At 38.0% G+C, this 25,684-nt stretch overlaps 2 protein-coding genes across 3 annotated transcripts in view; one reads left to right on the forward strand and one right to left on the reverse strand.

Annotated features, from left to right (window-relative positions):
- The window catches only part of CCDC173 (coiled-coil domain containing 173), a 37,189-nt gene extending 13,162 nt beyond the window's left edge, over positions 1 to 24,027 (reverse strand). The window contains exons 1-5 of the mRNA XM_008591201.1: positions 23,950 to 24,027; positions 9,890 to 10,122; positions 5,336 to 5,509; positions 5,030 to 5,223; positions 2,435 to 2,591 (exon numbers count right to left, since the gene is read on the reverse strand). Coding sequence (XP_008589423.1) covers positions 2,435 to 2,591; positions 5,030 to 5,223; positions 5,336 to 5,509; positions 9,890 to 10,122; positions 23,950 to 24,016 — 825 coding nt within the window. The 5' untranslated portion in view covers positions 24,017 to 24,027. The remainder of the gene's footprint in view (positions 1 to 2,434; positions 2,592 to 5,029; positions 5,224 to 5,335; positions 5,510 to 9,889; positions 10,123 to 23,949) is intronic.
- Positions 24,028 to 24,304: 277 nt separating this feature from the next.
- PHOSPHO2 (phosphatase, orphan 2) overlaps positions 24,305 to 25,684 on the forward strand; it is a 3,332-nt gene continuing 1,952 nt past the window's right edge. Inside the window, exons 1-2 of one of the 2 annotated variants that reach the window (XM_008591285.1) lie at positions 24,305 to 24,439; positions 24,958 to 24,991. The gene's annotated coding sequence lies outside the window, so the exon portion shown is untranslated. The remainder of the gene's footprint in view (positions 24,440 to 24,957; positions 24,992 to 25,684) is intronic. The other variant, XM_008591343.1, reaches the window with a different exon arrangement.

Here is a 25,684-nt window from a genome sequence, read left to right on the forward strand (position 1 = left end):
AAGAAATAAAACAAGAAAAGTTCTGGGCCAGCCCATGGCTCACTCGGGAGAGTGCGGTGCTGATAATACCAAGGCCACAGGCTCAGATCCCATATAGGGATGGCCGGTTAGCTCACTGGGTGAGTGTGGTGCTGACAGCACCAAGTCAAGGGTTAAAATCCCCTTACTGGGCCGGCCCGGTGGCGCACTGGATAGTGCGCCGCTTGGGAAGCGCGGCGGTGCTCCCGTCCGAGGGTTCGGATCCCACATACAGACCGGCTCCCGCTCCCCACAGCCAAGAAGGGCGGCTCAGGATCACAGCATGTGTCTCCGACACCTGTTCCACCTCAATGTAGGTGCACTAGAGATAAGGGAAGAGAAAGGAAGTCACTTAGAAAGGGGGCAGCACCTACAACATGCTGGCACTTTGCCAATCACCTTACACGTGCTTTTGAGGAAGGCCTTGTTCCCATTTTACAGATGAGGAAACTAAGGTCGACAGAGACTGAAAAGGCTCGAGGTCTAGACTGGCAGACCTGAAGCTCATGCTCTCTTCACTATATGTGGCAGCCTCCCAGGTGTGGGGAGCAGGGGAAGGAGGTCTTAGAAGAAGCCTAGATGGGGCCGGCCCATGGCTCACTGGGAGAGCGTGGTGCTGACAACACCAAGTCAAGGGCTAAGATCCCCTTACCGGTCATCTTTATTTAAAAAAAAAAAAAAATCCCCTTACTGGTCATCTTTTAACAAAAAAAAAAAAAAAAGAAAAGAAAAGAAAAGTTCCCAGGACGAAAGGAATTTCCAGATTGGATGCAACTGAGTGCCCAGCAAAACAAATGAAAAAGACCTATACCAAGGTACATCACTGTGAAATTTTAGAGCACCAGAGATAAAACCATTCATAGAGACAGAAGAAAAAGACAAAAAGAAAAGCAATCACATACATCAGATGAAGACTATAATTGGCATCATACTTCTCAGTAGCAATACTGAATGCTAGAGGAATATGAAACCATGAATACTAAATTCTGTATTCTGAATTCTGAACCCAGAACTCTACGACCAGTCAAACTATAAATCAATCATGACTTTAGAAGATAACATTTTCAGATAATTCAAAATTTTACCTCCCATACAGCCTTTCTTAGGAAGCCACTCAAAGATATATTTCAGCAAGGTAAGGAAGTAAACTAAGAAAGAGGAAGACATAATATTCAGGAAATAGGAGGTAAGGCCACAGAAAGTGGCACAGGGAAGTCCCAGGATGACAGCTGTGCAGCAGGTCCAGCAAGCAAGCAGTCCAGAAGGAAGGGAAGGATGCAAGACTCTGGAAGGGCAAGCTTCAAGAAAAACAGCGCAGATAATTTAATATTACTTAGCTGAACATCTGAAAACTAATATCGACATACATTTGCCAGAATAATTGAACATATGGGAAAAATTGAGGTATAGTGTCATCAAAGCAAACAAAACCAAACATAATTGTTTTAATCATAGAAAAATAAACATTTATGCAAACTAAGAAATATAACCATAGTATACTACTCAGCTCTGCAGAGAAAACATTTATATAATGATAATAATTATTTAAGTAAAATTTTGACAATTATTTGAAGGAGAGGAGAGGATGAAAAGGGGAAGTAATAGAAAAGAGCTAAATCCTTAAATCCCAGGACAAAAAGGCAGAAAATGTCTAAATGTGATAAATCAAGATACATATCTTTTAGAAACTAATATATATTTTTAAATCTAAATGTAGATTATTTAGAATATCATTTTCTACCAGAAGAAACAGCTAGAAGAACTTGGAAGTTGTTGCCTCCAGGAAGCAGAAGGGATAAAGCAAAACACTGCTATTCTTTTAAGCCTTTTGGTGCTGTTTGATGTTTTAATTCTGTATATGTATTACTTAAGAATTAAAAACAAATGTGTTGTTAAGAAAAAGTGTAAAAAATTATGAAATAAAATACATTTTAATAAAATATTATCATTTATTGAACATAGCAGATACCAAAGACAAATCACCCCATTCATTTCTCAGAGCTCTCTTATTTTAAGGATAAGAGAATTCATTAGAAAAAAATCTCATTTTCTTCTCTCTTTCTCGTTCATGCATGAGAGAACATAAAACCACAGCAAGTATAGCTCCCTCAAAAGTATATATTCCCTTAGGAGCCCAAATTAATAGCAATTTGTTTTCTGCTCTATTTTTAAAAAATATATTAAGGGCTGAGCCCGTGGCGCACTTGGGAGAGTGCGGCGCTGGGAGCGCGGCGGCGCTCCTGCCGCGGGTTCGGATCCTATATAGGGATGGCTGGTGCGATGCGCTCACTGGCTGAGCGTGGTGCGGCCGGTCACAAAAAGGACAAAAAAAAAATATATATATATATATATATATATATTAAAAGTTAGGGATTTGACTTTGTACATTCTTTGAACTTTTGCATTTTCAACTTACAAAAAATAGTCTCCTGTTTTCATGTATCTTTTCTCTTTTCTTTTCTAGTTTTTTTCTCATTTCTATTTCATATAATAAATTCTGTCGCTTTATTTCCTCAGCATCTTTTTCTTCCTGTTTTTTCCTTCTTTCTTCTTCCTCTTCATGCTCCTTTATTCTAAAGCAAAAACATAATTGCAACTGAGAGCAAAGCAGAAAAATAGATTTTTTTTTTCTTCTTTTTTTTTTTGTCTTTTTTCGTGTCCGGCAACAGATCGCAACCCTCAGTGTCGCGCCCGTACCGGACCGGGACCGGCAATGGGATCGCAACCCTCGGTGTTGCGCCCGCACCTCGCTCAGCCAGTGAGTGGGAACCGGTCTGTATGTGGGATCCGAACTCTCGGCGGGAGCGCCACCGTGCTCCCAAGCGGCGCACTGTAGCAGTGTGCCACCGGGCCGGCCTCGAAAAATAGATTATTTTTTAAGAAATGAATTAGATTCTAACCTGGGATGATTTGAAGCTGCAAGGAAGAACTTGTGAATTTCTTTGGGGAAAAGAACAGATATTACATAGCAGTGACTAAAACTTATCCAATCCTGGTTAACCCAGAATTGCCAATACTTTCCTTTCTTCAAAATGTGTTTCGGGCCGGCCCGGTGGCGCACTGGAGAGTGCACCGCTTGCAAGTGCGGTGGCGCTCCCGCCGAGGGTTCGGATCCCATGTGGAGACTGGTTCCTGCTCATTGGCTGAGCGTGGTGCGGGCGCAACACCGAGGGTTGCGATCCCGTTACCGGTCAGTAAAAAAGACAAAAAGGAAAAAAAAATGTGTTTCATTCTTCACCAAAAATAAGTTCTATACCACATTCAAGGGTTCCTCTTTCTTTCAACTGCACCCAATGAAGAAAATGTTTTTTCTGGAGTCCCTTCACTCAGCTTCAGGGAAGTGAAAATTCCCTTCCCCTATGCCAAAGAGGACTATACAGTTAAGGGAGCCAATAAGTTCACTTTGTTATTCTTAAGCCAATTCAGAACAGGAGATTCCTAATTGATTCATCTGTACAGAGGAAGCAGTTTTAAAGTCAGAGCCGATCTCTTTAGGAGGAGCTAAGGAAAAGGTCTCTGTTGGCCACAGGTAAACCAGGTTTACGATTGCCCTAAAAACAACCTCCGTTTTCAAACTCTATTTATTTATTTTGTTAAAATTATTTAATATTTTATATCTACCAATCTCTTAGAAGCATATTCACAAGTCAACATCAAGATTTAAAGACCCTTATAAAAAAAGAGATATAACCAACTTGGAGAAAAGAAGGTTTTGGAATTTTAAAATTGCTACTTTAAGGGAAAACAACAAGTTATAAAAAATGTGAAATTTTAACATTTCTTAGCAAATCTGGAAATCATTAATATTATATCTATATATCCATTGGATAATTCATTGTTTTAGCAAAAAAAATTACCTATTCTGAGAATAATAAGAACAAAAATGGCAACTGGATATGTGAAGCTGAGGCTCAAGGATCTATACTACAGTTGTCTTTAAGATGGCATTTAAAACTGTAAAATGGTTGAGACCACTTAAGACCTTCTCTCTCTATTCTTTTCCTAGATGATCTTATCCAGGGGAAATTGATGTAAGCTATCTTACGATAATTTTTCCTTCTTTTGGGAAGCTGATGGGATTAACAGACAGTAATTAGTGACTTTTTTTTAAAGCAAGGTCTACGAGCCCCTTCCTCTCTGTGCTTACCTATCTATAGATGAAGGCAGGGGAGCTATGCAGTGTGTATAGACACTCTGTTAAGTTTCTTTTCAATAATTATGTTTAAGGTTCTTGGTCAAAATCTCTCTATCTTGGGATTTTGGTGTCACTTGGTACCTTATTTATCTCATCTCTATCATGCCCACTGGGTCATGAGTTACAGGTAGACTCAAAGCCCCACAGTGGAATAGACTGCTCAGGTCTGGAGCCTAGAGATTGTTTAGAAAGCGTGCAAAAAAAATCTCACTTCCAGGAACAGGGCCAGCAGCTGTGCAGCATGTTTCAGTTATCTATTGCTGAGCAACTAATTACACCAAAACTTAGTGGCTTAAACAATAAACAATTCCCCAAGGAGGCTGCATCATCTCAGACTTCAGAATGAATACATGGAGTACGTCAGAACCCCCCCCCACAGCAATGAGCAAACCCAGCCAGTCCTGCAGCTTGAAAAGCTGCCCAACCAAGTGCAGCTTGGATGGGCCAACCTCAGCCAACCCACAGAGCATAAGAAGCAATCGTTTATTGCTGTATGCCACTAGATTGTGTGGTTGTTTGTTATGTAGCATTATTATGGCAATAATAACCAATTTATAATCTCTGGATAAGGGAGTGATAGTGATTTTTAACCTCATTCTTTGTACTTTTTCCACTAAGTATTTTATTTTATTCAGGTATTTCCTTATAAGTGATTACTAAGTATTTTAGCACATATTACATTTTTTAAAAAAAAATTTTTCCTTCAGAGAGCTTAAGTAAGTTGCACTGTATTACTTTTATAATCAGGGGAAAAAAAACTATACCCATTATGGGAAACACAGGAAGGTACAAAAAAGGTAATGTAAATATACATACTGTTTTAGATGATCTTTGGCAAGGGCCACTCTTTCTCTGTGTCGTTTTTCTACTTTCACTTGTTCTTCTTTAAAAGCTTTCTCAATATTGAGTTTCAATTGTTCCTCCCATTTTTTATCTGATTTTATCTTACTCTTTTGGAACTCTATCTGGGCATCGCGTTCTTTCATAACTCTACTAAGAAGAAGTCCTGACTGCAAAAAAAAAAAAAAATGCAGTATTTTAACTAAATAATGTCTAATTATGTATAGATATCGTAAATATATATGTGTGTGTATATATATAAATATAAAACCCAAATAGTACGTGAAAATTCTTCACTCTTTCTGTCTGGTAAAATTGATATTGCTTTGCATGTTCAATGGCCTTTTTTCTTTCTCCTTGTTTGTATATTGCTTCTTCCACATCAAGAATTTGTCTTTCTGCTTCTATTTCTTCTTCACGTTTCTTTTTGGCTTCAAGTTTCTGTTCTTTCATCCCCTGTAAAAAGACAAAAGTTATTTTTTGTTTTCGTTTTTCAATTTCATTTTATCAAAATGTAACATTATAATGTGATCGTTTGAGCTATCATCATAAATTTTATTGTATCTGCATATTTCATTAATACATAAGATATAAGGTTACACTTATGAGCTAAATTTTTAAATTGACTTTTTAAGTAGGTAACACATTTACATGGTTCAAAACCCCAAAATATTATAGAGGTATATGGTGAACGTCTATCTCCAACACTAACTTCCACCTGCAATCTCTTCTCACTCTAAGACAACCACTCTTAGTTTCTTGTGTTTACTTCCAAAGTCTCCCTTTATACTTACATAGTAAATATATATCATATTACTTATGTTCCTTTAAAAAACTAATAGTAGCATATTTTATATGCTCTTCTACACCTCTAAGGAATCTACTGTGTCCCACGTCAGATGAGGTCTTTCTTCTCCTTTACTGGTAATACTTTCTATGTCTTAAGAAAACCTTACTTACCCCGATATCCTGAAGATATTCTATGATTTATGTTAAAAGTTTCACAGTTTTGTCTTTTAAGTTTAGGTCTTAACCCAGCTGAAATTCATTTTTCTGTATTCTGTACCATTGGGATGTAATTTAATCTCTTTCATATGCCAATTATCCCAATATAAATTATTAAATTCCTATCCTTTCCCTTCTGATTTGCTATGACATTTCTGTCATATGTCAAGTTCCCATATATAACATATGTTTGTTTCTAGGCTCTCTCTTATAACCTCTTATTTTGCCAATCTCTGTGTCAATATCACAATTTTAACTACTGTGGATTTATAGTAACTCTTGCTGCTGTTAAAATGGATCTTCATTTATTCTTCTTAACACCCATGGAGGTGTAAAATATGTATAGTGTGCTACTTCTGTGTTGAAAAAAAAAAATAGAGGGTATATCCCACTCCCCCATCTCCTTATGTACCAGGGGCATTTTTAAAATCAAGTTTTTTAGATTATAATTTACATATGCCCTTTTATTGTACAGTTTTAAAAATGTGTACAGTCATTTATAGAACAGTTCCATCCTCCCCCCAAAATCCCTCATGCCTCATTATAGTCAATTACTGCCCCTACCAGCAGCCCCTGGCAACCACTGATCTGTTTTCTTTCCCTATAGTTTTGCCTTTTTCAGAATGTCATATGTTACATATATGATATCAGGCATGATATAATTCTTCCCTCTTCTTGAAAAAAAAGAGAATTAAGAAATTACAAACATTGTTCCTACAGCAAGGTACCACAAGCTTTCTATGCCCCTTCCCAAAGATAAATTATGTAAATTGCAACAAAGTAAGGAAACAATGCAATATTTTTAAAAAGAAAACAGTGAGAACTCTATATGCAAAACTCATGCTTACCTAGAGTTTTAACAATTCTGTTAGAAAATAGGAAATAAGCCTGTTTCTCAGTGCTTCAAATGATGTAGGAAAATTTTCCCAGCATTTCTCCCCAGGATTATAAAAGATAATAAAAGGAGTCAGGGGACACCTTCTCACTTTAAAGCTGTTTCCCATTCATACCTATGGAACTAGACTGGTCTACTATATATCTTAGGTAGAGGGAATCTAGCAGAGGCAGACAGAAGCACAGCAAAGACACTATGTAGTTCCAGAGATGGAGAGGACAGACAGACAATTCAGAGGCAGATGAAGAGAAGCTGTCTTGGTTTCTGATAGTTTCAAGTCTTCTGTCTTTCTGTGCAATCCTACATCATAACAATAAACAGCATTACTCTGATATCAAAACCAGACAAAAACACTTCAAGAAAACTATAGACCACTATTCCTCATGAACATAGACATAAAAATGAACAACGTTTAGAAAACTGAAGCCATCAAAAGGATAATACATCATGGCCAATAGAGGGTTCCTTAGGAGTGCAAGCTTAGTTTAATATTTGAAAATCAATCAATATAATTTACAATATTAGCAAACTGGAAAATAAAAACTCGCTCATCTCAATAGACACCGAAAAAAGGCACTTATCCAACATCTGTTCCTGATTTTAAAATAGCCAAAAAACTCAATAATTTAGGGATAGAAGGCAATTTCTTCAATTTGATTAGAGACATCTACAAAACATTTACACTTAGCATCATACTTAAAGGTGAAAGAACAAATATGTTCCCCCTAAGATCAGTAAAAAGGCAAGAATATCCACTCCCACTATATTTATTCAACATTGTATCGGTGGTTCTTGCTAGTATAAGTCAAGAAAAATAAATAAAAGACATCTAGATTGTAAAGAAGGGAGTAAAACGTCTTTATTCTCTGATGCCATGTGTCTATGTAGAAAATCTGATGGAAAGTACAAAAAAGCTGCTAGAATGAACAAATGAGGTTAGCAATGGTCCAGGATACAAGATCAAAATAGAAAAAAATGAATTGTATTCTTATAGCTAACAATAGCAAATTGAAACTTTTAAAAAAGTACCATTTACTATAGCATTAAAATATGAAATAGGGATAAATATGAGTGTACATATATATGTATATATAAGATCTATGTACTGAAAACTATAAAATATTGCTGACAGAAATTAAGACCTAAGTAAATGGAGAGAGACAGTGTGTTCATGCGTCAAAAGACTCAATACTGTCAAGATGTAAATTCTCTCCAAATTGATCTAGAGAGTCAACACAATCCCAATCAATATCCCAGCTGGCTTTTTTTTTTTGTAGGAATCGATAAGCTGATTTTAAAATTCAAAACGAAGTACAAAGGACCTAGAATAACCAAAACAACTTTGAAAAAGAACAAAGTTGAAAGATTCATACTACTTTATTTCAAGACATTATTAAATCTACCATAGTCAAGACAGTACATTATTGTTATAAAGACAGATGAATAGATCTATGGAACAGAATGGATAGTCCAGAAATATCCCCACATACTGAATTTTCAACTAAAGTTCAAAGGCAATTCAGTGAAGAAAGAATAGTCTTTTCAACAAATTATGCTGGAACAATTGGATACTCATATGCAAAAACAACAACAACAAAAAAATTCAATCAATACCTCACAACATATAAAATTAATTAAAAATGGCCCATAGACTGGCCAGCCACAAAAAAAAAAAAAAAAAAAGAATGGCCCATAGACCTATATATGAAATCTAACATTTTAAAACTTTTAGAAGAAAAAACAAGAGAAAATTTTTGTGATCTTGGGTTAGGTAAAGATTTCTTAGATAAGCCACTAAAAGCGTCACACACTAAAAACTGATAAACTCAACTTCACTAAAATTAAAAACTTCTGCTCTTTGAAAGACATTGTAAGGAAATGAAAAGTCAAGACACCAACTGAGAGGAAATATTTTCAAATCAAATAGCTAATAAAGGACTTGTATTGAGAATATATTTTTTAATTCTCTAAACTCAATATTAAGAAAACAAACATAATTTTAAAATGGGCAAAAAGATTTGAACAGAAACTTCACCAGAGAAGATATACAGGTGGAAAATAAGTTCCCAAAAAGATGTTTAACATCATTTGTAATTAGAAAATTCAAATTAAAACTATAATGAGATACTTCATACCTATTAGAATGTATATAATTAAAAAGACTGACCATACCAAGTATTGGCAAGAATACAGAGGAAATAGGACTCTCATACACTGCTGGTGGGAACGTAAAATTACAACAACTTTGAAAAACACTTTTGGAAGTTTCTTACAAAGTTAAATATACACTTATCATATAATTCAGCCATTTTACATCAAGATATTTACTCTAGAGAAATGGAAGCATATGTCCATACATAGACATATACATGAATGTCCACAGCAGTTCTATTTGTAATAGCCAAAAAATGGAAACAACTCAAATGTCAGCATTTGGTTGATGTCGAACCATGAACAAGTGACCAGATGGACAAATTATGGTATATCTATGCAATAGAATATGACTTGGCAATAAAAATGAATGCAAAATAGAGGCACACAACAACATGAATAAATTTCAAAGGAATTATGCTGAGTGAAATCAATAATAGAAGAAAGCGGATCAGTGGTTGCCTAGGGATGGAGAGGAGCAGAGGGGAAGAGTGACAGGGAGTAAAACAGGGCATGAGGAAACTTTTGGGTGATGAATAAGTTCATTATGTTAGTAGTAATGATGGTTTCAGGGTTATATACATATGTCAAAACTTATCAAACTGTACACTTTAAATATGCCCAGTTTATTGTATGTCACTTATACCTAAATAAAGCTGTTGAGATGTTCCAATGCATTTTTATGTTTTACACATAAAAATATTTATTAAAAAAAGTACAAGAGAATGTTAAGAAAAAAGAGTAAGTTTTCAGTGAACTTGTACTCCTAAATGGTTAATACTTACTGCATATGTATTAGTCCAATGCTTCACTACTTCTTGGGATCGTAAATGCATTTCTTTCTTTGCCTTTCTTTCTGCACGAAGGCATGCTGCTTTTCTTGTCAAACTGTCAAGGCTATCTTGAATTCTTTTCCATTCATTGTGTGGAATTATGGTAACCTGCTGTAGATCTACTTTGCTAGGTAGAAGAGGTGGATAGGTACTTTGATCTTCTTCAAAGTTCTTCTTAGTTATTCCTAATAAATTTAAAAAATGATTATTAAAGACATTCAGGAAGAGTTTAAATGATATTTTTTCCTAGAAACTTCTATATTGGCAGGACGCCTGGACATTGTTTCAAATATTTAATTTATTCTTATTATGTTAAGAACAGCTGGGATTAAGTGGAAAAAATCCAAGGCACTGAAATTAGAAGACATAGATTTGAGTCCCTGCTTGGACATTTTCTTACTGTGTAAACTTAAGCAAGTCATTTAACTTCTCAGAAACTCAGTATCCTCATTTTTAAGGTTGAAATCAATAATACGTATCTCAACAGGTTGTTATAAAAGCATTTTTCAAAGTTAACCAAGTGGCTAACTTAATAAATGGATAAATTTGGGGATGATCATCTTTCGGTGTTGTAGACATTGTGATTGACTCTATTCAACCTCTTTCCCACTAAGAAGCAGCAATGGAGACTGGAGAACTGATTATAGTCCTGGGTAGGCCTAATTAGTTTTAAGAATACTTGCATCTCCCTTGCCAATAATTATTTCTCTAATAAGCCAAGAAAGAGGATAATAGCTTTATTTGTGATTTGTAGAAACGTTCTGCCTTGTTCTTCTGGGAAAGACATCCAAGAAGCTTTTAAGCTAGATTTGAACAAGGAAGCAAGAAGAACAGATAGGCAGCCATTCCATGACCACAAGAGGAACCAGCCTTGGATGAAGCTGTCACTGTGAACTGCAAAAAAGAAACAAAGGAAAAACCTGGGGCAATGGTGATCTCGCTCTGCTGCTATTCAACCCAACCTAAAGCCTGAAGTTTTCCTTATATGAGTGAATAAATTTCCTTACTTTTGAAATGATTGAGCTGGATATTCTGTTATACAAATTCAAAAGCACCTAAACAACACAATGAAGCTATTAACGGCTCTCCTCAGAGAAATGCACTTACTCTTTTAATCAATCGAGGTTCTTAATTATTAACAACCAAACTCACATTAACTAGTTTAAGCGGAAAAGGAATACATTAAGGGATATTAGGTAGCCTACTGAATCTCCTAGAAATCAGAGTCAATTTTGGAAGCTGCACATGCAAAACATCACACAAACCACATGATAAGGTTCCAGTGAAGGCCCACAGCAACTGGCATTGGGCAGATACCTTAACTGGCCCCATTTACAACTTGCCCCACTGGATACCATATACCTGAAACTTCACCAAATTTGTTTCTGAAATTGGCACGCGTATGTTGCCATTCTCTCCAGAAAATAGAAAAAAGTGTAAGTTAGAACCACAGGCACTATGTTGCCCACCACATACCAAGGCTCTGCTTGCAGAATAAAGCCAAGCAAAGCTAAGAAGCACAACAGGATCCTAGATCAAGTTTTATCTGAAATCCCGGGTATGTGAGCTAAAATATTCTCCTTTTGTTTTAACTTCTGTGAATTAGATTAGTCACTTGCAACCAAAGAGTCCTCACCAGTACATTCTTATAGCCTTGTAACAAATTTCCTTTCTCTTGCCTAAACCAGCTCAACTTAATTTGTGTTACTTGCAATCAGAGGCTAACCAAACAATGGACTCTAAGTTAAACCATCTGCCTTTTAATTAACATATCGTTAGGCATGTAAATATCTTTCTCTGACCCAAGATTCATTCCAATTCTTTAAGATGTGCAATAAAATGAAGCAAGTTTAAATTCACCAGAATTCTAAAGGGGTTTGGTAGAGCAAACAGCTCACACTGGCAGGAACTGCTCCCCTCAAAGTAAACAGTGGGTGAGCAGGCTTTGGCAATGATGGCAGGAAAGCAAGATGTCAGAGAGCTGTATAGAGCACAATGTGAGTCCTCCTCTTTGACATCTCAAATCTTCAGTAGAGTAACTGCAGACACAATTAGTTAAAAAAAGTTTCTAATTTGATGAAGGCCAAAAATCTATTTTTTTTGACTTGATTATGCCTTAGGTGTCATATCTAAGAAATTGTTGCTTAATCCAAGGTCACAAAGATTTACATCTAAGTTTTCTTCTTAGAGTTTATAGTTTTTGCTTTTATATTTACGGATATAGTACATTTTGAATTAATATTTGTAAATGGTGTGATGTATGGAGTCCAAATTTACTTTTTTTGCATGTGAATAACCAGTTATCTCAGCACCATTTGTTAAAAATACTATTCTTTCCCAATTGCATTGTCTTGGCACCCTTGTCAAAATCAGTTTACTACAGGGCTGGCCCGGTGGTGCACTGCTACAGTGCGCCGCTTGGGAGTGTGGCGGCGCTCCCGCTGAGGGTTCGGATCCCACATACAGACCGGCCGCTCGCTGGCTGAGCGAGGTGTGGGCGCAACACCGAGGGTTGCGATCCCGTTGCCGGTCCCGGTTCGGTATGGGCGTGACACTGAGGGTTGCAATCCGTTGCTGGTCACGAAAAAAGACAAAAAGGAAAAAAAAATCAACTTACTACACACACAGGGTTTATTTCATTATTTCTATTCCATTTATGTATATGTCTAGCCTATGTCAGTACCACACTGTCTTGATGACCATAGCACTGTAGTTAAGTTTTGATATCATGAAATGTGAATCCTCCTACTTAGTTCTTCTCATTTAAGATTGTTTTAGTTATTCTGGGTCCCTTGTATTTCCATTTGAATTTTAGAATCAGCTTGTCACTTTCAACAAAAAAGCCAGGTAGGATTTTGATAGGGATTGTGGTGAATCTGTAGATCAATTTGGGAAGTACTGTCATCTTAACAATATTAAGTTTTCTAATCCATCGACATCTTTTATTTTATTGATATGGTGAATTAAATTAATTGTTTATCAGACATTAAACTAACCTTGCATTCCTAAGACAAATCCCAATTGGTCATGGTGTATAATCCTTTTTACATGTTGCTGGATTTAGTTTACCAGTGTTTGTTGAGGATTTTTACATCTATATCCATAAGGGATATTGGTTTGTAGTTTTCTTTTCTTGTGATGTCTCTGTCTCTGGTATCAGGGTAATATTGGCCTCACAGAATGACTTGGGAAGTGTTCCTTCCTCTTCTATTATTATTATTATTATTATTAGCATATTCATCATTACAAATCATAATCGTTCCCATGCCCACCACATTACCTATCACTCCCCTACCTTGCTCCTTCCCTTCCCCCCATCTCAAGTATCCTTAGCTTTGTGTGGTCTTCTTTCTCCTTCCTTCCTTCCTTCCTTCCTTCCTTCCTTCCTTCCTTCCTTCCTTCCTACCCAGTTATGAGTGAGAACATGCAGTATTTCTCTTTCTGTGTCTGCCTTATTTCACTTAAGATCATTTTCTCCAGGCTCATCCATTTTGCTGCCAATGGCAGAAGTTCATTCTTTTTTATGGCTGAGTAGTATTTCATTGTGTATATATACCACATTTTCATTATCCAATCGTCTGTCAATGGACATTTAGGTTGTTTCCATGTTTTGGCTATTGTAAATAGAGCTGTAATGAACATGGGAGTGCAGTTATCCCTTCAACATGATGATTTCCATTCCCTTGGATATATACCTAGTAGTGGGATTGCTGGATCATATGGTAGTTCTATCTGTAGTTGTTTGAGAAACTTCCATACTGAAACTTCCATACTGCTAATTTACAGTCACACCAGTGGTGTAGAAGAGTTTCCCTTTCCCCACATCCTCACCACCATTTTTTATTCTTGCTCTTTTTAACAGTGGCCAGTCTAACTGGATGAGATGATACCTCAATGTGCTTTTGATTTGTATTTCCCTGATGATTAGTGGTGCTGAGCATTTTTTCAGGTACCTGTTGGCCATTTGTATGTCTTCCTTTGGAAAGTGTCTATTCAGCTCCTTTGCCTATTTTTAATTGGATTACTGTTTTTTTAACTGTATAGTTGATTGACATCCTTATATATTAATCCCTTGTTGAATGTAGAGTTTGCAAATATTATCTCCCATTCCATAGGTTGTCTTTCTGCTCTGTTGATTGTTTCCTTTGCTGTGCAGAAGCTTTTTAGTTTGATATAATCCCATTTGTTTATTTTTTACTTTGTTGCTTTGTTTTTGGAGTCTTAGTCATAAAATGTCTGCCCAGTCCTACATCCTGGAGTGTTTCCCCTGTTTTCTTTTAGTAATTTTATGGTTTGGGATCTATATTTAAGTCTTTAATCCATTTTGAGTTGATGCTGGTATACGGTGAGAGATACAGGTACACTTTCATTCTTCTGCATATGGATGTCCAATTTTCCCAGCACCATTTATTGTAGAGGCAGTCTTTTCCCCAATGTATGTTCTTCTTCCCTTTGTCAAAGATCAGTTGGCTGTAAGCATGTGTGTTGATTCCTGGGTTTTCTATTCTGTTCTATTGATCCAAGTGTCTGTTTTTATGCCAGTAAACAAAAATAAATAAATAAATAAAATTACAGGTCAAAATCCTTGATGAACATAAATGGAAAAATCCTCAACAAAATATTAGCAATCAGAATACAGCAACACATCAAAAAAATTAAACATCATGATCAAGTGGGATTCATCCTAGGGATGCAAGATGGTTCAACATATGCAAGTCAATAAATGTGATACACCACATCAACAAAATCAAGGAAGAAAACCACACGATTATCTCAACAGATGCAGAAAAAGCATTCAACAAAATTCAACATCCCTTCATGATATTCTCATCAAATTTGGTAGAGAAGGAAATCATCTTAACACAATAAAAGCCATATACAACAAACCAATCGCCAATATCACCTGAATGGGAACAAGACAAGAACGGGAACCAGACAAGGATGCCCACTCTCACCACTTCTACTTAACATAGTACTGGAAGTACTAGCCAGAGCAATCAGGCAAGAGAAAGACATAAAGGGCATCTAGATTGGAAAGGATGAAGTCAAACTGTCCCTGTTTGTAGACAACATGATCTTTTCTTTTTACATTCTAAGATGTTGTTGAAGAGCAGTGGAGGGGAGGCGGGGGAGGGAGATGGAGGTGGGGTTTGGGGGGTGGGCATGGCTCATGGTTAGCTCCTTCACTGGCCTGGTTGCAGAGGGTGGAGGGCTGTGGCTGAGGTCCAGCTGACAACCGGCAGCTTGGTTGTTGCTGGGCTGGATGCAAATATTAGGGGGAGTGGTTGAAGCCCTCAAACCTCCTCACCCCAGCCTGGGGGTCCAGGGGGCTTCTGGAAGTGGGCCAGTTGTTGCCAGTCTGGATGTGGATGTTGGGGGTTGCATGGCTGAGGCCCTTAGCCGCTGTTCCCCCCCACCCAGCTTGGAAGCCTAGGAGACTTCCAGCAGCAGACCAGTCATTGCTGGGCTGGATGCAAGCATCAGGGAGATGTGGCTGAGGCTCTTGGGCCCCCTCTAACCCCATCTCAGGAGCCCAAGGGGCTTAACGGTTCTTCTACATTTTGTAGGTATTCTTTGGTGGTGTTAGACCTTTACTGGTTAATATCAGAACTTTGTCTCTGGTCTGTGGGTTTTTTGTGTTTTCTTTCAGTTCTGTGTTGGATCATGAGCTACCACCACCACTTAAACTCTGCACTGGAACTAACTTGTTGTTCTTTGCTTACTTCTAAAATAGGGGAACTTCCTGTGGGAACCAGCACTTGAGCCCTATGGTTGAGCTAAATTGCTGCTGTGCTGCTGGTTCTCTGGGGAAGGCTTTTTGTGCAGCTCAGGTTTTTTTTTTTTCCTTTTTGTCTTTTTTACTGACCAGTAATGGGATCGCAACCCTCAGTGTCGCACCCATACTGCGACCGGCAAAGGGATTGCAATCCTTGGTGTCGCGCCCGCACCGCGCTCAACCAGTGAGCGGACCGGTCTCTATATGGGATCCGAACCCTCGGCAGGAGCGCCGCCGTGCTCCCAAGCGCTGCACTCTACCGAGTGTGCCACCGGGCCGGCCCTGCAGCTCAGGTTTTAATTGTTGACCTTTTAAGTACTTCTGGGTCTTGTGAGATCTGGTACATCTGGGTTGTGTGGATATCCTTGTCTGGGCCTGAGCCTTTTCAGCAAACTGCATCCCCTGCAGTTCTATATTCCTAAACAGACTCCACTGAATGGGCATGTGCTGATTAGAGGGACAATCAGCTGATTGCTGTCCTTGCTATGCCCTAATGTTCCCCCCATGGGCCAGTCTCCACCATCCCCCACAATCCAAACACTTCCCATGGAGTGGGCCATGTGCCAATCCCTTGTGATGACTCACCAACCTTTGAGTGGCTCCTTTTTCCAGTTGTCTGTGGCTCCTCACTCCTATATGGGTCCACAGGAATACTGTCAGTGGTTTCACTAGCCTGGGGGCCACCGGCCCTCCTATTCCCTGCAGTCTCCAAGCAACTTCACACAAAGGGCACAGCTGCAGTTTTTGCCAGCTCTTGCTCCATGTGCTCACCAGGGTCAGCCTTAAAATGGCTGTGGCTCAAAATAGTTGGGGCAGTCCCTTCTTTATCTCATCATGGCTTTTCCTGTCTTCATGAACTCTGGGTCTCTCCTCCTCTTCCCCTGAGTTCGGCAGCCCCAGCCTGGCAGTCTTTGCTTTTTAATTGTTGTAAATTGGTTGATTGTGGGAGAGAGAGAGGCTGGAGACTGCCTATTCCACCATCTTGATTCTCCACTGACATGATCTTATATATAGAAAAATCTAAAGACTCTACCAAAAAAACTCTTAGAGCGGATTAACATTTTCAGTAATGTTGCAGGTACAAAATCAATAACCAAAAATCAGTAGTGTTTTTATATTCCAATAACAAACTAGCAGAAAAAGAAATCAGGGGGGAAAGCAAGCCCATTTATAATAGTCACCAAAAAATAAAATAGCTAGGAATCAATTTAAGCAAGGATGTGAAAGATCTCTACAATGAGAACTACAAAACACTATTGAAAGAAAGTAAAGAGGACACAAAAAGGTGGAAAGACATACCATGTTCTTGGATTAGACAAATTAACATCAGGAAAATGTCCATTCTACCCAAAGCAATCTACAGATTCAATGTAATCCCCATCAAAGTACCAATGACATTCTTCACAGAAATAGAAAAAGCAATCCTAACATTCATGAGGAAAAACAGAAGACCCCTAATAGCCAAAGCAATCTGAGCAAAAAAAATAAAGCGGGAGGCATGACACTTCCCAACTTCAAATTATATTACAAAGCTTTTCAATTTTTTTAAAGAGTTTGAGAAGGAATGGTATTAATACTTCATTAAACATTTAGTAGAATTCACCAGTAAAGCCATCTGGTCCTGAGCTTTGCTTTGTGGGAAGTTCTTCAATTACTAATTCAACCTCTTGTTTTAGGTCTATTCAATTTTTTAATTTCTTCTTAAGTCAGTTTTAGTAGTTAGTGTCATTTTAGGAATTTGCCTATCTCATCTAGGTTACCTAATTTTTTGTCATACATTGTTGACAGTGTTCCCTCAAAATCTTTTCTGTTTCTGTAAGGTCAGTACTAATGTCCCCTCTTTTATTCCTGATTTTAGTAATTTAAGTCTTCTCTCTTTTTCTCTTGGTCAGTCTAGACAATGGTTTGTCAATTTTGTTGACTTTTCCAAATAACCGGTTTGGGTTTTATTGATTTTCTCTATTGCTTTTCTATTCTTCATTTAATTTATTTCCTCTAATCTCTATTATTTTCTTTCTTTTATTGCTTTGGGTTTTCTTTGCTCTTCTTTTTCTAGTTCCTTGAGGTGTAATGTTATGTTACTTATTTGAGATCTTGTGTCTTTTAAAAACATATTGTAAAGGTTAAGTTTATGTATCAACTTGATTAGATAATGGCAATTAGTTGTTTGGTCAAACATTAGTTTACATACTGCTGTAAAGGTATTTTTTAGATGATTAACATTTACAATCAGTTCACGTTAGGTAAAATCAATTGACTCCATAATGTGAGTAGGTCTCATCCAATTAGCTGATGGCTTTAAAAGCAAAGACTGAGGTTTCCAAAAGAATGAATTCTGTCTCCAGTCTGCAACATAGAAATTCTGTGTGTTTCCAACCTTCAGACTCAAGACTGCAACATCAACTCTTACCTGAATCTCCCGCCTGTCAGCTTGCTATATGGATTTTAGACTTGCCAGCTTCCATAATCACATAAACCAATTTTTTAAAAATAAATCTCTGCCTGGCCAGTTAGCTCAGTTGGTTAGAGTGCAGCCTTGTAACACCAAGGTCATGCATTCGGAACCCCTTGCTGGACAGCCACCAATGAAAAAAAAGAAAAGAAAAAAAAAAAAAAAATCTCAATCTTTCCCTCTCTCTTTGTGTGTGTGTGTGTGTGTGTGTGTGTGTGTGTATTCCACAAATTGTGGTATGCTGTATTTTCATTTGCATTCATCTCAAAGTATTTTCTAATTTCCCTTGTGATTTCTTCTTTCACCAATTTTATATTTAGGAGTGTGTTGTTTAATTTCCAAATATTTGTGAATCCCCCCCCCTTTTTTGTTTTCTGTTATTGACCTCTAATTTCATCCTATTGTGATTGGAGGATATATTTTGTATCCTTTGTATGCTTTTAAATTTATAAAGACTTGATTTATGATCTTTCATATGGTTTATCCTGAAGAATGTTTCATGTGCAATTGAGAGAAATGTATATTGTGCTTTTGTTGGGTGTAGTGTTGTACAGATGTCTGCTAGGTCTTTTTGGTATACAGCATTTTTCAAGTCTTCTATTTCCTTGTTGCTCTTCTATATATTATTAAAAGTGTGGTATTAAAGTCTCCAATTACTATTATTGCATTGTCTAATTCTTCCTCCAATTCTGTCAGGTTTTGCTTCATGTGTTTTAGGGCTCTGTTGTCAGGTGCATATATTTTTATAATCATTATATTTTCTTGATAGATTTACCATTTTATCAGTATAAAATGTTTTTCTTTGTCTCTGTCAACAACTTTTGCCTAAAGACTATTTTATCTGATATTAGTATAGCCTCTTCAGCTCTCTTTTGGTTACTGTTCATATGATATATCTTTATCCATCCTTTTAACTTCAACCTATTTGTGTCTTTGAACCTAAAGTGAATCTCTTATAGACAAGATATAGTTTCATGATTTTTTAAATCCATTCCACCCATTTTAGTCTTTTAACTGGAATATATAATTGATTAATATTTAATGTAATTACTGATACGGTAAGATTTATGTTTGCCATTTTGCATTTTGTTATTTGCTTTTTTTGTTTTCTATATGTCTTATGGCTTTTTTATTCCTCTATTCCTCCACTACTGCCTTCTTCTATGTTAAATATTTTCCATTGTATCATTTTAATTCCCTTGTCCTTTCTTTTACTAAAATGTTTTTAGGTTTTGTTTTGTTTTTTAAATATGGTTGTCCTGGAGATTAAATAAACATCCTAGTTTATAACAATTTAGTTATAATAATGCCAACTTAGTCTGAAGAGTTTACAAAAACTTCTATATAGTTCCACTCCCTCACCTCTTTTTTGTGCTGTCATACAAATTACAACTTTATATATTGTATGCCCATCAACACAGATTTATAATTATATTTCTCAGTTGTCTTTTAAATCAGAAGAAGAAAGGAGTTAGAAACAGAATATACATTTACACTGTCTTTTATATTTACCTATATACTTCATCAGTGCTCTTTATTTTTTCATGTATATTTGAGTTATTGTCTAGTTTCTTTTCATTTTTGTCTGAAGAGCTTCTTTTAGTATTTCTTGCAGGGTAGGCCTGCTAGCAATAAATTTACTCAATTTTTATTTACCCAGAAATCTCTAAATTTCTCCATCATTTTTAGAGAATAGTTTTGCTGAACATAGAATTTTTGAAGTCTTTTTCTTTCAGTATTTTGAATATTTTAACATGCTACCTCCAGAGTCCATAATTTCTTATGAGAAATGTGCTGTTAATCTTATTAAGGATCACTTTTATGTGATAAGTCATTTCTCTCTTGCTGCTTTCAAGATTTTCTCTGTCTCTGGCTTTTGACAGATTGATCACAATCTGTCTGGCTATGGATCTCTTTGAGTTTACCTTATTTAGAGTATAGCTGAGCTTCTTAAAAGTGTAGATGAATGCTTTTTATCAAATTTGGAATGTCTTTGGTCATTATTTCTTCAAATATTTTTTTCTGCCCCTTTCTCTGCTCTTTTCCTTCCAGGACTCACATTATATTTATGTTGGTATACTTGCTTGTGTCCTATATTTCTATGAGGATCTGCTCATTTTTCTTCATTTTTTTCTTTTTTTCCTTTCTAATTATCCTTAGGCTGAATTATCTCAATTGACTTATCTTCAAGTTCTCTGATTATTTCTTCTGCAAGCTCAAATCTGCTATTGAACCCCTCTAGTGAATTTATCATTTCAGTTATTATGCTTTTCAACTCCAAATTTTCTATTTGGTTCCTTTTTACAATTTCTTTCTCTTTATTGATATTCTTTATTTGATGAGACAGCATTCTTAATACTTTCCTGTATTTCTTTAGACATATTTTTTAGTTCTTTGAACATATTTACAATAGCTGAAAATTTATAAAAGTTTTTGTCTAGTTGGTCCAACTTCTGGGCTTCCTCAGGGACAGTTTCTTTTCTTTTTTTTCCTTCTTGGCAGCTGGAGAGTACAGGGATTGAACACTTGACCTTAACCTTGAGCACCCTTGACCATGCTCTAACCAACTCAGCTAACTGACTTATTCCATTTATATAACATTCTTATCCCTTCCCCACCCCACACAGACAGTTTCTATTGAAACCCACTTCCCAGAGACAGTTTCTATTGAAACTGTTTTCTTGTGTTTGGGCCATACTTTCTTATTTCTTTGTAAGCCTCATAATTTTTGTTTAAAAGTGTACATTTTAAATATGTGACAATTCTGGAAATCAGATTCCCCCACACACCCAAAGTTTGTTGTTGCTGTTGCTGTCTGTTTAGTAACTTTCCTGAACTAATTCTGTAAAGTCTGTATTCTTTGTCATATGTGGCCTCTGAAGTCTCTGCTTGGTTAGCTTAGTCATCAACTAATGACTGGACAGAGATTTCCTTAAATGACTGAACTAACAGATCTTCCAGAATTTGCCAAGGGGATCTTTATGAGTTTTGAGGCATCCTTCAGTGCTCAGGCACGCAGTTTACAACTCTGTCTTAGCCTTTATTTTATTCTTGTACAGCACTTCAGTCAGTCAGGGATGAGAGCTTCAGATATTTTCACGTGTTTCTTGGGCACATGTATAGCTCCATGTATGCATTTGGCCTCCTAGATTCCCAAAAATATATCAGGAACTTTCCAAAGCCCCCTATAGACATCTCATTTCCCAACTATTCCTCTTAAGTTTTTTGGTTAGTTGGTTGTTTGCCCCCAACTGTTATCACTGCCTATCTTAATCTGTCTTGTGTTGCTATAACAGTATACCTGAGACTAGGTAATTTATAATGAACAGAAATTTATTAGCTAACTCACAGTTCTGTAGGCTGGGAAATCAAAAATCAAGATGCCAGCATCTGGCAAGGGCCTTCTTGCTGCATCATAACATAGTAAAAGGCATCATATGGCAAAAGGGCAAAGAGAGGGCAGGATAGAGAAAAAAAGGGAGCCACCTCCCCACTTTTATAACTAATCCATTCCCGCAATAACAAACTTAATCTTGCCATAATGGTATTAATCCATTCACTCCACCCTCATGGCCTAATCACTCTGTTGCATTGGGGATTCAGTTTCCAAAGCTTGCTTTTGGGGGACATATTCAAACTATTGCATTGACTCAAGCAGCTGTGATGTTAACAATTGCCACTGATCATTTTGACAAACATACCTAATGAGATCTGAATCAGGTCAAATAACACAAGCTTCATGAGAGATTTTCTGAGAAACTGCCAGACAGGTCAAATAAAAACAGTTATCTGGAAAATGGGCTTTGGAGGGGGTCATATCCTGCTCTCCACCTCCACAGGTTTTAAGTCACTGCTTTTCACTGTGATTGCTGTGGTTTTCTAGGCTATCATAGTAATGTGTATTAGTCCGTTTCTGATGCTTATAACAGAATATCCAAAACTGGGTAATTTACACTATTTTTCTTTCTTTTTCTTTTTCTTTCTTTCTTTTTTTGGTGGCTGGCTAGTACAGGGTTCAAACCCTGGACCTTGGCATTATTAACACCATGCTGTAACCAACTGAGCTAACCCTGGGTAATTTATAAAGAATGAAATGTATTTCTTACAATTTGGAGGCTGGGAAGTCTAAGATCCAGGAAACACACCTGATGAGGGCCTTCTTGGTGGAAACTCTCTATAGCAAAGCAGGGTGTCACACAGTGAGAAAGGGCTGAGCAAGAGTGAACTAACTTTCTTACACACTCTCCTTATAAAGCCATCAGAACCACACCCACTACTCCATAAATGGATCAATCCACTCAAAAGGGCACAGTCCTCATAATCTAATCACCTTTGAAACAACATAGTTGGATTTCCCACTCTCTTAACACTCTTAAAATGGGGGTCAAATTTCCGATACATGAACTTTCAAGAAACACAACTAATCCCTAGCATACTGGGAGAAAGTATGGGACTAGAGCAAGTTAAAATGCCAAAAATCTTGTTACCAAGATTCAGCTGTTTTTCTTGAATAAACAATCCCCGGATTGCTGCAAGCCTTTGGTTAATTTCCAGAGTTCTAAAAAATCTGATTTTGACAATTATTTCCAGTGTTCTTGTTAATTTTATGGAGGAGAGGATTTTCAGAGATCCTTTTTCTGCCATTCTGGCTGTCTCCCCACTAAATCTTTACATAACTATTTGTTTTACAGATAATTGTCCACAAATCTGAACCCCTCTCCTACTTCACCCTTCTCCAAATGGAGTATATAACTCAGCAGTGAACTCAGATGGAAACTTTTTGGCCGTTTCCACACAACACTATTAAACACCTATTAGGCAAATCAAAATCGTTTAGTGCAGTATTACATATACAAGAAAGTGAATATGTGAGCGTAATTGTGCTTTTTCAATACTTGTCACGTGGGTATTGCCTCTCTCCTTTTACATGACAGGACTCACTGCTGCTACTTCATAAGGCTCCCACTGCACAAATACCCTCTAGTGTTCACTGGTGGGAGAATGGCTGACTCTCACCCTATCCGGAACAGGGGGCACTATTGCTACAAAAGCTCAGGCAATAACTTGAAGACAGTTCAAGTTCCCAAGATTCCAGTTGTCACCAATGACAACATTAATTGGGAATTACAGACAAGAAACTGTAGAAGTTGGAACTGATGTAGAGTTCTTTAGAAGTCCAACTAGTCTATTTCTATTCCATAATCAAATTTTTATAACAGGTCATCTGAATTACAATACCTTATGTAGTATTATTTCTTACCCTCTATCTATGCATTTCACTTAGGGAGAGACCTTACCTTCACTTTAGAGAGGAGGAAACTGAGAGATCTCTTTCAGAGACTTTAGTCCACTCAGCAGGTTTGCAGCAAAGCCAAGACTCTAAAGAGGTCATTGACATTGCCAAAAAATATCCCCCTTCACTCAGTGAACAACAAAGCGTGCGGGAATTCAGCTAACATGAGACTTTTGGAGCTGCAACTGCGCCACTTGAGGATCTGACGAGCAGGTCAGCTGGGAGTCTCTAATTTCCTATCTTTTCTCCACCCCTATTTCTGTAAATTTTCTCCCATCCACCCCTACTTCCCCTTTCCCTCTTCCACCCATTCACCTGCCAACGAAACGGTCTAACTTCCACAGAGCCCAACGATGCCCACTGGAGATGCTTTCGACTAGGTGGAGCCCATTTCAAAATGCAATTGAAGCCTTCACTTGGCAACCTCGACTATCACCCATGCTAGGAGACCAGAAAATACTCCTGTGTCGGGGTGGGCCAGTTTAGCTCACCCGTGCTTTCCGTCGCCCGTCCACAGCGCCGTCTAAATCGCACCAGCATCCCTGACGAGGTCCCCATGGCACTCTTAGACGCGGAAAGACGACCCTGGCGCCGAGTGAGGCTGACTCTAGCCGGCGGAGTGTTTACCAAACCGCGCGGTTGCTTAGCAACGCCACCGGAAGTGACGCCAGCCGTCGCCGGGGAACCAGGAACGCGCCGCTTTTGGCGGTGGGGCTGGGGAGGAGGGTGCGCCTGCGCGGGAAGCTGAGGCTGGGCGGGTGAGTGGGGCGGCCCTCGCGGGCGGACTCTGGGGCGTGGCTGGAGGACCGAACCCCTGGGAGCGGCGCGGACGCCAGGACGGCGGCCGACGCTGGACCCGGGACAGTGAGGATCCCTCGGGTCCCTGCCCGGCCTGCTGCTCATTTCCCCATCGGGCGCGCGCCTCACGGGCTACGACCCCCACCTGGGTCCGGACGCCTACCTTCGGGGTGGACCCGGCAGGTGTGTGAGAGCCTGAGGCCTCGGCTCGGGGTGTGCGGCACACAGATCTCCTCGCGGGTAGAATGTGAAGGGCAGAGCCCTCGCTTGACTATGAAAACCCAGGGATTGGTTGACGTAAAAGCTGTTTTTAAATATTTTGGTTTCTGAGGCATGGTCAAAGATAGATGGGGCAAAGTTTTTTTAAAAAATAGAAATGTTAAACCTTGGATATTATCCCCCAGGACATCCATGTTAGGACCTTTAAGATATTTTAAATTGCTTAGTAAATACATTATAGTAAATTGAATGTGTTTTGGGGACCAGTCAGACCTCTGTGGACACAAAAATCTGTTAAGAGTGGTTGCGTGCTTGGTTTCAAAAGGTCCTTTTCTAACATATTGATGTACAAGTGATTTCATCACTAGCGAGTTGGCTTTGACACGTACACATTAGGCACCAAATTAGAGTCACTCAGAATTTAAGGACGTAAGATTTTTAATACAAAAGTTCTAACACATAGTTGTGCTATTTTTCTTAAGGTTTTCCATCAGATGTTCCACCGTAATAATGCTGGTAAGTATAGAAGGACCGATAAAAATGATTGCAGACAAATTAGTTTGTGCATATATGACACTGTTGGCTTTTTAGAAGCATAGCTTAAAAAGCGTCAAGAACTGGGAAGGGTCAGAGATTTTACCGTTTGCACGCTAACAACAGCCTGTCAGTTTCGTAGATGACACAAGACTCCTAGGTCAGAGATGAATTACTCACAGTAGTAGCCAGAATTTCAGCGATTTTGCCTCAGCAACCCCCAGCCCTGGTTCTCATAAGATAATGCAAAATAAGCCGAAGCCACCTGGGTGTGGAGTGTCTTGCATTACAGGACAGGAACTTTGAGGTTAGGAAACCCAAGTCTTTATTATAGTGAAAAATACGCATGACTTTCAAGGCTGTTCACTATACAAATGTCCTGAGACAGTAGTCTGGAGCAAAGGGCAGTGAGTGTCTTCCTTGTAAGACATGCAGAACCAATACAGGGCCATGGAGAATTGTCTCCTAACAAAAATTCTCTGGAATTTTAACAGTTGGTTACAAAAAGTATCAAATCTCATAAGATTTGACGTCAGATATCATTAGACTTCAAACTCCAGGTTCCAACTCTATGCTATGGATCTTCACAACCAAGCTGATCCTGAGTTAATTATTTGTTCCTCTGTGCCCCCCCCCCCCCCCCCCCCCTTTTTTTTTTTTTTTTTTTTTTTTGGT

This window comes from Galeopterus variegatus, unplaced genomic scaffold, assembly GCF_000696425.1.
Source record: "Galeopterus variegatus unplaced genomic scaffold, G_variegatus-3.0.2 Scaffold12, whole genome shotgun sequence".
NCBI lineage: Eukaryota > Metazoa > Chordata > Mammalia > Dermoptera > Cynocephalidae > Galeopterus > Galeopterus variegatus.